This window comes from Chiloscyllium plagiosum, chromosome 5, assembly GCF_004010195.1.
Source record: "Chiloscyllium plagiosum isolate BGI_BamShark_2017 chromosome 5, ASM401019v2, whole genome shotgun sequence".
Lineage (NCBI taxonomy): Eukaryota > Metazoa > Chordata > Chondrichthyes > Orectolobiformes > Hemiscylliidae > Chiloscyllium > Chiloscyllium plagiosum.
In genome coordinates, this window is record NC_057714.1 from 30,102,216 (window position 1) to 30,114,682 (window position 12,467).

A 12,467-nucleotide genomic window follows, 5' to 3' on the forward strand; every position below is an offset into this window, starting at 1 on the left:
CAGGGATCTGTATGAGATCATCAACAAATTGCAATCTATTCTAATGAACCGGATGAAGGAGATGGAGCTCAGTTTGCTCATGCACCAGGATAGTCATTCAATAAGATGTCAAATGGAGACAGAGCGTCTGCAATGGGATACAGACAGGGGGAGGGTCAGATCGTCTGCAATGAGATACAGACAGGGGAGGGCAGATCGTCGGTAATGGGATACAGACAGTGGGAGGGCAGAGCGTCTGCAATGGAATACAGACAGGGGGAGGGCAGGTCGTCTGCAATGGGATACAGGAGAAAGTGAGGTCGCCTTCCTGACCTGCAGTCTTCTTCTTGACCTCTCCGCCTCCATCCTACTCCGACCTATCACCCTCACCTTGACCTCTTTCCACCTATCACATTTCCAACGCCCCCTCCTCCAAGTCCCTCCTCCCTACCTTTTATCTTCTCCTGCTGAACACTCTCTGCTCATTCCTGAAGAAGGGCCTGTGCCCGAAACGTCGAATCTCCTGTTCCCTGGATGCTGCCTGACCTGCTGTGCTGTTCCAGCAATAAAGTTTCAACTTTGATCTCCAGCATCTGCAGACCTCACTTTCTCCTTAACTTCAGTGATAAGCAAACTGCTGGAAATAATAATTTGGGATAAACTTAATAGCCAAAGGAACAAATGCAGGTTAATTTAGGAGAGCCAGCATGGATATCAGAAGGAAAATCATGTTTAACTAACTGGCTGGAGTGTTTAGAAGAGGTAACAGAAAAGATTGACAAGGGCAAGGCTGTTGAAGAGGCATACCTGCAAATCCAAAGGCATTTGATACAGTGCCACACTACAGACTGGTAAGCAAGATTATGTTGAATTTGTAGAAAAACCAGTTCAGCCTCAACTGGAGCATTGAATCCAGTTCTGGGTACGACACTCAAGGTAGAATGTGTGTTAGACAGGGTGCAGTGAAAAAAAAAACACAAGAATGATTCTGGAGGTAAAGAACTTCAGATTTAGAAAATAATTTGGAGAAGTTGGAACTGCTTGAAGAAAAGAAGGCCAAGATGAGATCTGATTGAAGTATTCAAGATCATCAGAGATCTGGGTAGAGCAGTTAAAAGACAAATTTTCCCACTCGTGAAAGGATAGAGGATAAGAGAACATAGATTTAAGGTAGTAGGCCCAGCAAGCAAAAATATCACACAAGAAAGTAATTGGGCTCTGGAATGTACTACCTGAGAGTGTGGTAGAGGCAGATTTAATCAATGCATTCAAAAGGGAACTAGACAGTTCTCTGAAAAGAGCATGTTCAGAGTATCAGGGAGGAGGAGCAGAATGGCACAAAGTGAAATGCTCATTTGGAGAGCCAATGCATAACTGCTGAGCCAAATGTAATTATTTGTGATATTGCTTTTAAGTGCACATTTACAACTTATTAAACTTCCCTAATGTTACCAAATGCCATTTTCATTCCCATGTTAGGTGCCATTAGCACTGCTACAGTGCCGTTTTTATGGCCAGCATTTTTATGCCTACAATTTAGTATTTAATACCATGAACAAAATTACAAGTTTTGTTTTATTCATGGAATGTGGGCATCATTGGCTGGTCCAGCATTTACTGCCTGTTCCTAGTTGTCCTTGAGATGTAGTGGTGAGTTGCCTTTTTCAACCGCTGCAGTCCATGTGCTGTCGATACAACCCAAAATCTTCAAGGATTTTGACCCAACAACACTGAAAAAATGGTGGTATATTTCGAAGTCAGGATGGTGAGTGGCTTGGAAGGGAACTTGCCGGTTGTGGTCTTACCATATATTTGCTGCTCCTTGTCCCTCTAGATGATAGTGGAGTAGCTTTGGAAGGTGCTGTCCAAGGATCAATTGTGAATTTCCACAATGCCCCTTACAGATGGTACACACTGCTGTTTCTTGAGCAGAAGTTGGTGGATGTGGTTCCAATCAAGCTAGCTGCTTTATCCTGGATGTTATCAAACTTCTTGAGTGTTATTAGAGCTGCACTCATCAGGAAATTGGAGAGTATCCCATTACACTCCTGAATTATGCATTGTAGATAGTAGACAGGCTTTAAGGAGTCAGGATGTGAGTTACTCACTGAAGGAAGCCACTGACCTGTTCTAAGAGACACAGTGCTGATGTGGCTAGTCCAGTTCAGTTTCTGGACAAATATAATCCACAGGATGTTGATAGTGGATATTCAGTGATGGTAATATCTTTGAATATCAAGGGGTGATGGTGAGATTCTCACTAGTTAGAGATGTTCATTGTCTGGCATTTGTGTGCTATGTGCCACTTGTCAGCCCAGGAATTGCATCTAGTCCAGGTCTTGCTGTATTTTGACATGACATTCTTCAATTCCTGAGAATTTATGAATGGTACCAAACATTGCGCATCAGCAAACATCACCACTTCTGATGTGCTGGGCTTGACACTATTGAGGATAGGGATATTTATGGAGCATCCTCCTCCTGTGAGTTGCTTCATTGTCCGCCATTATTTATGACTGGATATGACTTGCCTGCAGAGCTTAGATCAGAATCATTGATTGTAGAATCACATACCTCTGTCTGTTACTTGCTGCTTATTCTGGTATGCAAATAGCCCTGTGTTGTAGCTTCACCAGACTGGTACCTCATTGCTAGGAATGTTGGTGCTGTTCTTGGCAAGACCTTCTGGACTCTTCAATTACCCAGGGTTCATCCCTTGGCTTGATAATTATGATAGAGGGGGAATATGTTGGCCATGAATTACAGATGGTGGTGTATAATTCTGCTGCTCCTGATGCCCACCAGCGCCTCATGGATGCCTACTTGTGAGTTGCTGAATAGATAATACTGTTCAGAGTTTTATCCCATTTAGCACAATGACAGTGCCACACAACATGATGGAGGGCAGTCTCAAGATGAAGATGGGACATCATCTGTAAATGAACTGTACAGTGGTCACTTCTGGTAATATAGGAGAAAGTGAGGGCTACAGATGCTGGAGAATCAGCGTCGAAAGGTGTGGCACTGAAACAAGCACAGCCGGTCAGGCTGCATCCAAGGTGCAGGAGAGTCAACCTTTTGGATGAAGGGCTTATGCTGCAAAACATTGACTGACCTGCTCCTCAGATTCTGCCTGATCTTCTGTGCTTTTTCCAGTGCTACACTTTTCAACTTTTTCCAATATGGCAGGTAGATTGGTGAGGATGATGTGAAATAAGATTTTCCTTCCATTAATTCCTTTACCACCTACCACAGACCCTGCGTCCTTTAGAGTTTGACCAGTTCAATAAGTAGTGATATGTCCGCGCCAGTCCAGTGGTGGGTGTCAAAAATCCCCCTCCCAGAGTACAGTCTACGCCTTGGCCACCCAAAGTATTCAACATGGAGGAGTACTCCATTCCTCAGCCGAGGAGGACAGTATGTGATAATCAGCAGGATGTTTCCTTGCTCATGCTTGATCTGATGCCTTGAGACTTCATGATGCCTGGAGTTAATGTTAAGAATTCCCAGGGGAGCTTCTCCCAATTGGAAATCGCTGCGCTGCCACCTCTGCTTCTGGTGGGACAGGGCATACCCAGAAATGGTGATGTTAGTGTCTGGGAAATGAGTAAGACTGTCAGTCCTTTGCTTGATAATTCTGTGAGACAGCACTGCCAATTTTAGCACAAGTCCTCCAGTAAAGATGGTAAGGTCGGCAAGGCTGATTTCACCATTGTCGTTTTCAATGCCTTGGTCGATGCCAGGTGGTCCATCTGATTACATTTTTTTTAACACTAACAGTCAATATACAATCAAGTGGCTTATTAGGCCATTTCAGAGGGCAGTAGAGAGTCAACCATATTGCTGTGGATCTCAAGTCACATGTGAACCAGACTGGGTGAGGATGGCAGATTTCCTTTTCTAAAAAAGACGTTAATGAACGAGATGGGTTTTCTGACAACTGACAATGATTTCATGGATATCATAAGACTTTTAATCCCAGCTTTTGTCTGAGTTCAAATTTAATCAAACCCAGGATCCTCAAACACTATCTAGGTCTGTGGATTACTAGTCCAGCAATAATACCACTATGACACAAGCTCCTGTCAAAGTAAATGGTAACACATATAGGACTCAACACCGCATGTAACATATACTGGTTATAATTGTGTGGTTTATAAGATTGTTATATCTTGGGACTGTGATGGAATTTTTCCCTCCCTGATGTGGCAACAGTAACAGTGAACGAGATGACTTATTAGGGTGAATAAAAAAAATCTGATTCTCAACTTCAAGAAAAACTTGCTCAATTTTCCCCTCAAACCTTAAATAGTGAGTTCAAAATCTTGCCCTCAAGTGGCACCTAACTGATTTGCATCTCATTAAAACCCAATTCACCGTTTTAACATCACAGATAAAGTTTATTGCTGAGGATTATAACATTAGTACAAAGAACACAAGTGGACAATACAAAAGGGTGCATTGTAATGTCTGTGCAAGAGAAGAGAGACCAGAGTGCACACGGACACGGACATTTAAAGGTGGCAGGACAAATAAAGATAGCTGTTATTTGTATGCTCGGCATTCCTGATGAAGGGCTTTTTGCCCGAAGCATCAATTCTCCTGCTCCTCAGATGCTGCCTGACCTGCTGTACTTTTCCAGCACCACACTCTCGACTTCAAAAGTTAAGTACAAGAGCAGGCAGCTCTGATGAACTTATGAAACAATGTTTAGACAACAGCTACAGTACTGTGTGCTGTTGTGGGTTCCATGATAAGAGAGGTATATGTGAATGCATCGGAGAGAGTGTATAAAACATTGCAGGAATGGTTCCAAGGGGACACTTCAGTTTTGAGGCAGATTGGAGAAATTGGGACTGTTTTCCTCGGAGAGGAGAGGAAGATTTGATAGAAGTTTTCAAAATCATAAAAAGGTCTGGACAGATAAAAATTATTCTCACTCATAAATGGAGCGAGAACTAAAGAGCACAATTTTAAGATGTTTCACCAAAGAATAAATCGCAAAGTGGGGAAAAGCATTTTCATACAGAAAGTAGTTAGGGTATGGAACGAACTGCTTGATATTGTTGTGGTGACTGGTATATTTGAAACATTAAAGAGAGCATTGCTTCTATTTAGAAAATCATGCAATGTGCTGGGAAATGACAAGAGTTTGTCACTAAATTAAATGCTCAGACAGCCAGTTGCAGACATGATGGACCAAATGGCCTCGCTCTGCTCTGTAGCAATGCAGTGATTCTGTGAACCTTTGCCGGCAGAGATGTGTGGAATTATAATTGATTTTATACTTTGACCGTCTGTGCAGTCCACATTGAAGTGCAATGCTTTGGCTTCAATCATCATCAGAACGGTTCAGCATCTCTGACAACTATTTGTTGTCAAAGAGTCAAGGATGACTAAGTAAAGTGAGAGATGTAAGAGATGAGCAATGATTGGTGATTGCATCTTCTTACATCCTTGGGATATTTTAAAACACTGCTCATCTTTTTCATGGGTATGACTTAACCCAGACAGACCAGTGATCTTTATAGTAAAGCACAGATTGTAATATTACAAGTGAAAATATATTAACAAAAGCACATACATGTTTACAAGGATGTTTCATCTGTGTCCCCAATGAACATTCAGTTCGTTTTCTTCCCCTCCCTCCCATTATGTCTAGGTGCAGGTCTGATTCTCACGTTGAGGCGGGCAGAGCCTACTCTGTGGTTTGACCTGTTGATTTGGGTAGTCTGGTGCCTACTGAGGATACTCTAGATATGTCCTGCCCCTTGACCTCCCTCTGCCTGTGATCCCAACGCACTTGCCAAGGAGATCACGCTCCATCTGAGCAGAAGAACTTAAGCAGGTCTGTTCCCTATCAACTCATAGGCTCCTCACAAAAGTGTAAGTGTTTTGGGGAGAAAAAAACTCGAAAGCTGCATTTAATATTTAGTGTTTTTCAGTCGCTGTCTGAGAGTCAAAACAAAAAGGGACATTGTCTTTTTAATACAGCCTGCAATGACACAAAGAATTTCCCAGTGAAACAGCGATTACAGTGCAGCCCAATGTAACCCAACAAAACTGTACTGTGTTTCAATTAAGCTGACCATGAATAATGTTCATGCCATATGCAACTCTAAAAATGAAAATTTAATAAAGGCTTACCTTTGAAATTCGGCTGACATCCCCTTGAATTATTGGCTGAATGTGACAATTATCTTCAGTTAGAATGATATGAGCTGCTGCTGAGTGTTTCTGGACTAAGCCAATGCCATCAAAATCATGTTCCTCTCTTAAACTGCACACTACTCCATCCTGGATTGGCATGGGAAAAGCAAACAGATATCTTAATCCACAATCCCAAGACATGCAGCCTGAGCTCAATTACGCTGTCAGGAATACAGCTTCAGATCACAAGAAAATATCTCAGCACTATCTATTCAGAGCATTTTGCTCATCTCTGAATATTCGTAGTACTGTCACTCAGATGCTAATTTTTAAAAACAGAAACATTGTCAGTCACATCTTACAATCTAACAGTGTAGTCTGATGCTGTGCCTATTTGGCTTATTTCTGTTGTTGGCACTATATCACTCAAAACTCCTGGGAAAAGTTGACCAAGTAGCATTTTATGTGAGGGAAATGAACTAAATGTTTTCAAAGTAATTAATTGCTGTAAAAGTATGCCATTTGTCCAGGCAAATTATCTGTGAAATATTTACTCTTACGCAATTCACTTTTTTGCTTCTCACTCTGTCGTTTGGAGTAAAGTAACAGTTTCCAAGGGAGTCAGTTATCATCAAAGTAGTTTCTTGGCATTCATCCAGTCCTACATTGAAAATAGCAGTGTCACAGATCTAGGACTGATTCACAAAGTCATCAGAAGACAATGTGAAAGTGAGACCCTGAAATGTGATAGGAGTTTGAAAACATTGCAATGATCCCTCCCACCGCCACACCACAGCCCACCAGAGCAGACAGAACCTGAACAGAAACCCACTCTGCGGCACACCCCTCACTTGTACTGAGACAGTGATAAGGTCAGAGAGTTCAGGGTGATACACTTGAGAGTTAAGATTGAACAAATGTCTCATGCATCGCAGGTGATGGTGAATTCTGACAATAGAATGCAGAGATGATTCAAAAGTCAGCCCCAGGCAAAGATCTTCAGGACTCCAAGATCTGGGGTTCAAAAGGAATGGTAAAAATATATTTCTGGCATTCAGGGTTAGTATGGACATAAATGTTAAGTATTTCTGATGCATTAAATTGTCTCTCCTTCATCTGTCATTTGCAAGCCTTCGATGTGTTGGTGTAGTGGTTGGAAGGAGGGTCAAGGGGCTCTCACTGACTATGAGATCCCTGATTGGGGTTGTTAGCCTGAGCCAGTCAGGAATCCTTGGCTAACCAATATAAACAGGAGCTTCAGAGAGTGCCTTCATTCTAGGGACTGGCTCTGAGCTGGCTGCTCAGAGCTCATGTACTGTGCACATGCAAATAAAGGATGACTTGGTGCCAAGATACCAGCCTCTGTGCAGTTATTTCAGTTGGGAACCCCAGTTCCACTAGAATTCATAACTTTATTAAACAGGGTAATGCTGTGGTATTTGTGAGTTCTGTCATTAATCTGGACCTTGCCATCTCCACCTCACAACCAAACCCTCCCAAAGAAATCCAACAGGTTTACCTCAGAAGTGAATCAATATTTCAATTTGTGACTAAACTAACAATATCATTAAGTATTTGAGAGTTATGGTGTTGCTGTGAGATAGTTGCTAAGGAATAGCTCTTTGACGTGACTTTCACAGCATTCTAACACCCGAGACCAGGCTAATACTCACAAGGCTGGTCAGTCCTATTCATTCGAGTCAAGATTGCTTTTTCTAACCCTTGTCCTTGTGTATTCTTCAAAGGAAAATAACAAACATTTTGGAATTACCATTTTAAGACGTCCACAGTATTTTGGGGTTCATAGTCATGACATTAGTTTTCTAATATTTCCCACTGTTTCAGAATCAGAGAATAGAAGGAAGAATATTTTAGTTATTTTGTAGGAGCTGTGTCTCACAGTTAATCAGCAAATCTCAGCTGTCAGTTAAAAATGCACTAAGTCAGAACCCAAATGGCAGCTGACTGCTATCCCAGAAGGACAAAGGAAGAATCAACAGACAGCTCTCACTGAATATCATGTATTTTAATGAGCAGTGCTATCAATATCTTGCCTGTCTGATCTTGGCCAAGATATGGCGAATAGCAAAGGAAGGGAGGAAAAGAATACATGTCATAAATAAAACTGAAAATTCTCCAATGTATTAAATTCAAGGAAACTTTTCAGGTACAAGCAGAACCTGATTCATCGAGCTGTGCTGTCATGAGACTGATGATGAGATAGAAAGGATTGAGTAATGAACATTAATTGTTTACATAAAAACCTCCCTGAGCACCACAAATAAAATGATCGATACAATTCACAATTGGAGGCAAAATCCTAACTAATCCTTTAAACGCATCATTCCAAATCACAATTCATATATTATTAGGAATATGAAAGTAAGTGATTAATAGAATCGAACAGTTGCATTTAAACTAGAGAACCTGCTACAACTTGATTCACAAAGTCATGGTGGTCATGCCATTCCTCTTCACATCTGTCATTCTGATTGCTTTGGTACAGGACTGTGGGGAGGGATGTTTCCATGTTAATGCTGTACACATTGATTTATTTACAAATAGGAGAAACACATTCCAAGAAATAGAATCATAGTAAGGGTTTTTGAAATCAGCTGTAACTATGGAGCAAAAATTAGATTTAGTTCTATCTGTTTTGCAGGAGCAATGAAGGACAATTTTAGGGATCAATGTCCTGCATTCAAAGGCCCAAGCAATTTGGTTGAGTAGGCATGATGATGGTCCCTAGGGCTTAAGTTAGACTTTACAAATTTCAGGGACTATGAAACTTTCATGTGTTATGGAGTCAGGAGCAGAACAGAACAGACTGATAGAGTGAATGGTGTACCTTGTTTCAGGGATGCCTCCCTGGATGTGATTCTGGTTCTGTTTAAGCCTATGAGAAGACTCTGCATTTTCAGCATGCTGGAGTCTTGTTCACTGGTAACTGGTTGCCATATGCCCATCATTGTTGTGCTCTTCAGACTTATTGGCCGAGTTTTTCATGAGTACCATCAACCGTCCTGTTAAATCAGAACCTCTGGTGACCCAACAGAAAGCCATCAAGTCTGTTTCAAGGTGCCACGTAATAAAGGACAGTTCAGATGGGTAAGATAGGCATACCTTAGTAACTGCCTAGGGATCTTCAAATCTGGTCTCCTTCCTATCGGAAGGATATTATGAAACTTGAAAGGGTTCAGAATAGATTTACAAGGATGTTGCCAGCGTTGAGGACATGAGCTATAAGGAGAAGTTGAATAGGCTAGGGCTGTTTTCCCTGGAGCGTCGGAGGCTGAGGGGTGATCTTATAGAGGTTTATAAAATCTTGAGGGGAATGGATAGGATAAATAGACAAAATCTTTTCCCTGGGGCAGTCCAGAACTAGACAGCATGGGTTTAGGGTGAGAGGGGAAAGATATAAAAGAGACCTAAGGGGCAACTTTTTCATGCAGAGGGTGGTACGTGTATGGAATGAGCTGCCAGAGGAAGTGGTGGAGGCTGGTACAATTGCAACATTTAAAAGGCATCTGGATGGATATGTGAATAGGAAAGATTTGGGGGGATATGGGTGCTGGCAGGTGGGACCAGATTGGTTTGAGATATCTGGTCAGCAACGATGAGTTGGACTGAAGGATCTCTATGACTCTATCTGTTTGTGATTACACCAGCTGTGCCTTTTGAAATGAGACAAAAAAAACTGCAGATGCTGGAAGCCAAATCAGACAGGCAGTATACTGGAAGAAAACCGCAAGCCAGGTAACATCAAGAGGTCGAGAAGTCGCCATTTCGGGTGTAACCCTTCTTTAGGACTGGGGGTGAATGTAGGGAGAGCTGCAGATAAAGGGTGTGACAGGGGCAGGATGGTGAAGTGGGGATAGTTGAAGACAGGGAGTGGGTACGACCTGGTTAGTCAATGGGAGGAACAAATCTGGTTGGTAGCAGGGAGCAGTGGAAGAGATAGGGAGGGACTGGGAAGGGATTCATGGGAAGGGAGGGAGGGAGTTTATTTGAAATTGGAAAACTCAATGTTTAGTCCTCCGGACTGGAGGCTGCCCAGGCAGAAGAGGTGTTCCTCCAATTTGCGGTTGGGGGCAATGGAGGAGGCCAAGGATGTTCACGTTGGAAAGGGAGTGGGAAGAGGAATTAAAATGGGCAGTGACTGGGAGGTCCGGTCGGTCCCTGCAGACCCTGCTGCAATGCTCGGCAAACCGTTCCCTAAGTTTACGTTTAGTCTCCCCAGTGTCGAGTAGATCATATTGGGAGCACTTCTTGCAGTAAACCACGTTGGAGGAGAGGCAGGTGAACCTCTGTCTCACCTGGAAGGACTATTTGGGGCCCTGGATGGAGGTGAGGGGGATGGTGTACCAGGAGGTTTTGCATCTTTTCTGATTGCAGGGGAAGGTACTCTGTCATCCAGACACCCCTCCACCACATCACCTCCATTCCCCCTTCCACTGCTCTAAACACCCTCCCCCCACCAAACGCAATAAAGACAGGGTTCCGCTTGTTTTCATCTACCACCCACCAGTCTCCTTGTCCAAAGCATCATTCTTAAACACTTCCACCAACTCCACCTAGACCCCACCACCAAGAACATCTTCCCCTCACCACCCCTCTCTGCCTTCAGCAAGGACCGTTATCTTCGACAGTCTTTGGTTTGTGCTGCTCTCCCCACCAACCTCCCTGAATCCCCCACCTCTGGTCCTGAAGAAGAATTACACCCGAAACATCTACTTCTCCACCTCCTGATGCTGCCTGCCTTGCTGTGTTCTTCCAGCCTCCTGTCTGGCACTTTTTGAAATGGCAATCCTTGTTGTTACAAAAATTCCCTTGGTGATCTTGGGAGTACCATAATTGGCACAAGTGTGCATTCAACAATGTGCTACACCTTGAAAAGCAATCAGAGTGACAAACTTCAGAAACAATCAATCAATTCTGACAGGCATCATCAGTAACAAAATTGACATAATTTCCCACTCTGGCAAACAAGCCATTAGTTAGCTGTCTAATGTATTGCTTGCCTACCACCTGTGAAATTCTGCAAATGCCTGCAGCAAAGCCCTGAAAAGAGGTGAAGACAAAGAAGCTGAGGTGATGACCTTGAGAGCCACAGGTAAAGTATGTCCACCATTTAGCAGCAGGTCTGGTTCCAGTAAACAGTGAGAAACAAAACCAGAACGAGACCCTGAGCATCAGGAGGCACCAGAATTCCAACAAAGAAAGGAAACTCATCCTTTACATGTTACACCAAAAGTTGAGGCTGAACCTCATTGCTGAAACCCTCATTTTTTGACCTGCAGATTGGCGAGGAGCACGCTGTTATTGCTTTTGTACTGCAATTGATCACCTTGATCCTCAACTGAAGTCCAAAGTAAAACCGTGTAAGTGGCACCCATACTGATCTGATAGAACTGCAATGTGGAAATCAGAAGACACAACCTTCGATCTGTCAGTTACCTCGGTAACAAAATTAAACCAAGTCTTTTACGCATACCAGCAAGATATCACCTGCAGGGTTTTAATTCTTAATGACATTTTTTTTTCTTCTATATCTTCAGCACACTGCCAGAGACAAAAGGGAAAAGGGGGAATTACTCGAATTGTACTGAACTTTCACTCTCCACAGATGCTACCAGACCCACTGAATTTCTCAAGCATTCTTGATGTTTGTTTCAGATTTCCAGCATCTGCATTATTTTGCTTCCATTAGACAAATGAGTTACTTGAAATGCCATTCATTTCTATCTTGGAGTTAAAAGGAGGTGTTAATGGACTAGTGAGCTTTGGTTTACAGAAGGTTTGAGAGCTTCCAGGCTAATTCCAATCATGGGATGATAGCAACAATTTTAAGAGTCTGGCAGTGTTGATTATTTGTTTTTTTTTTAAAATGGATTTAAACCTGATAATCAAGAAGAGAATATATATTAACCAACACAAAATTATCTTACTTCGTGCCTTCCGACCATTACACTGCTCATTTACTGCTAATGTATCTTTGCCCTATTTTCACTGGTATGTTCCAGGAAGCCCAGGAAACAAGTGGGTCCAAAGTTTAATGGCAAAGTCTGCATTAATAGCCCTGCAGTTGAAATGAAATATTCAATTTTGAAATTACGATGTATTTATAACCAGCCTCTCCTGAAGGGGTTGCTTGATACCATTCAATGCAGAAACTGGCAGGCTGTAGCACACTGTCAATTTCCCCTGTGTTCAATTACCACCCCACTTGCTCCAGAATTCAGCCTGTGCTGCCTTCAGTATGTAAACAAGCTGCCTAATGCCTATTTTTAATTCTGTCACAGAAACAGAGAGACTGCACAGTGATGGCCCAGGATTGA

General features: G+C 42.5%; 1 protein-coding gene across 3 annotated transcripts in view; it reads right to left on the reverse strand.

Moving 5' to 3' along the window:
* The window catches only part of LOC122549783 (rap guanine nucleotide exchange factor 5-like), a 177,879-nt gene that overhangs the window by 118,392 nt on the left and 47,020 nt on the right, over positions 1 to 12,467 (reverse strand). For 2 of the 3 annotated variants that reach the window (XM_043689810.1, XM_043689809.1), the window contains exon 9: positions 6,127 to 6,276. The exons of the other annotated variant lie outside the window; for it this stretch is intronic. In XM_043689810.1, coding sequence (XP_043545745.1) covers positions 6,127 to 6,276 — 150 coding nt within the window. The remainder of the gene's footprint in view (positions 1 to 6,126; positions 6,277 to 12,467) is intronic. 3 annotated transcript variants of the gene reach the window in all.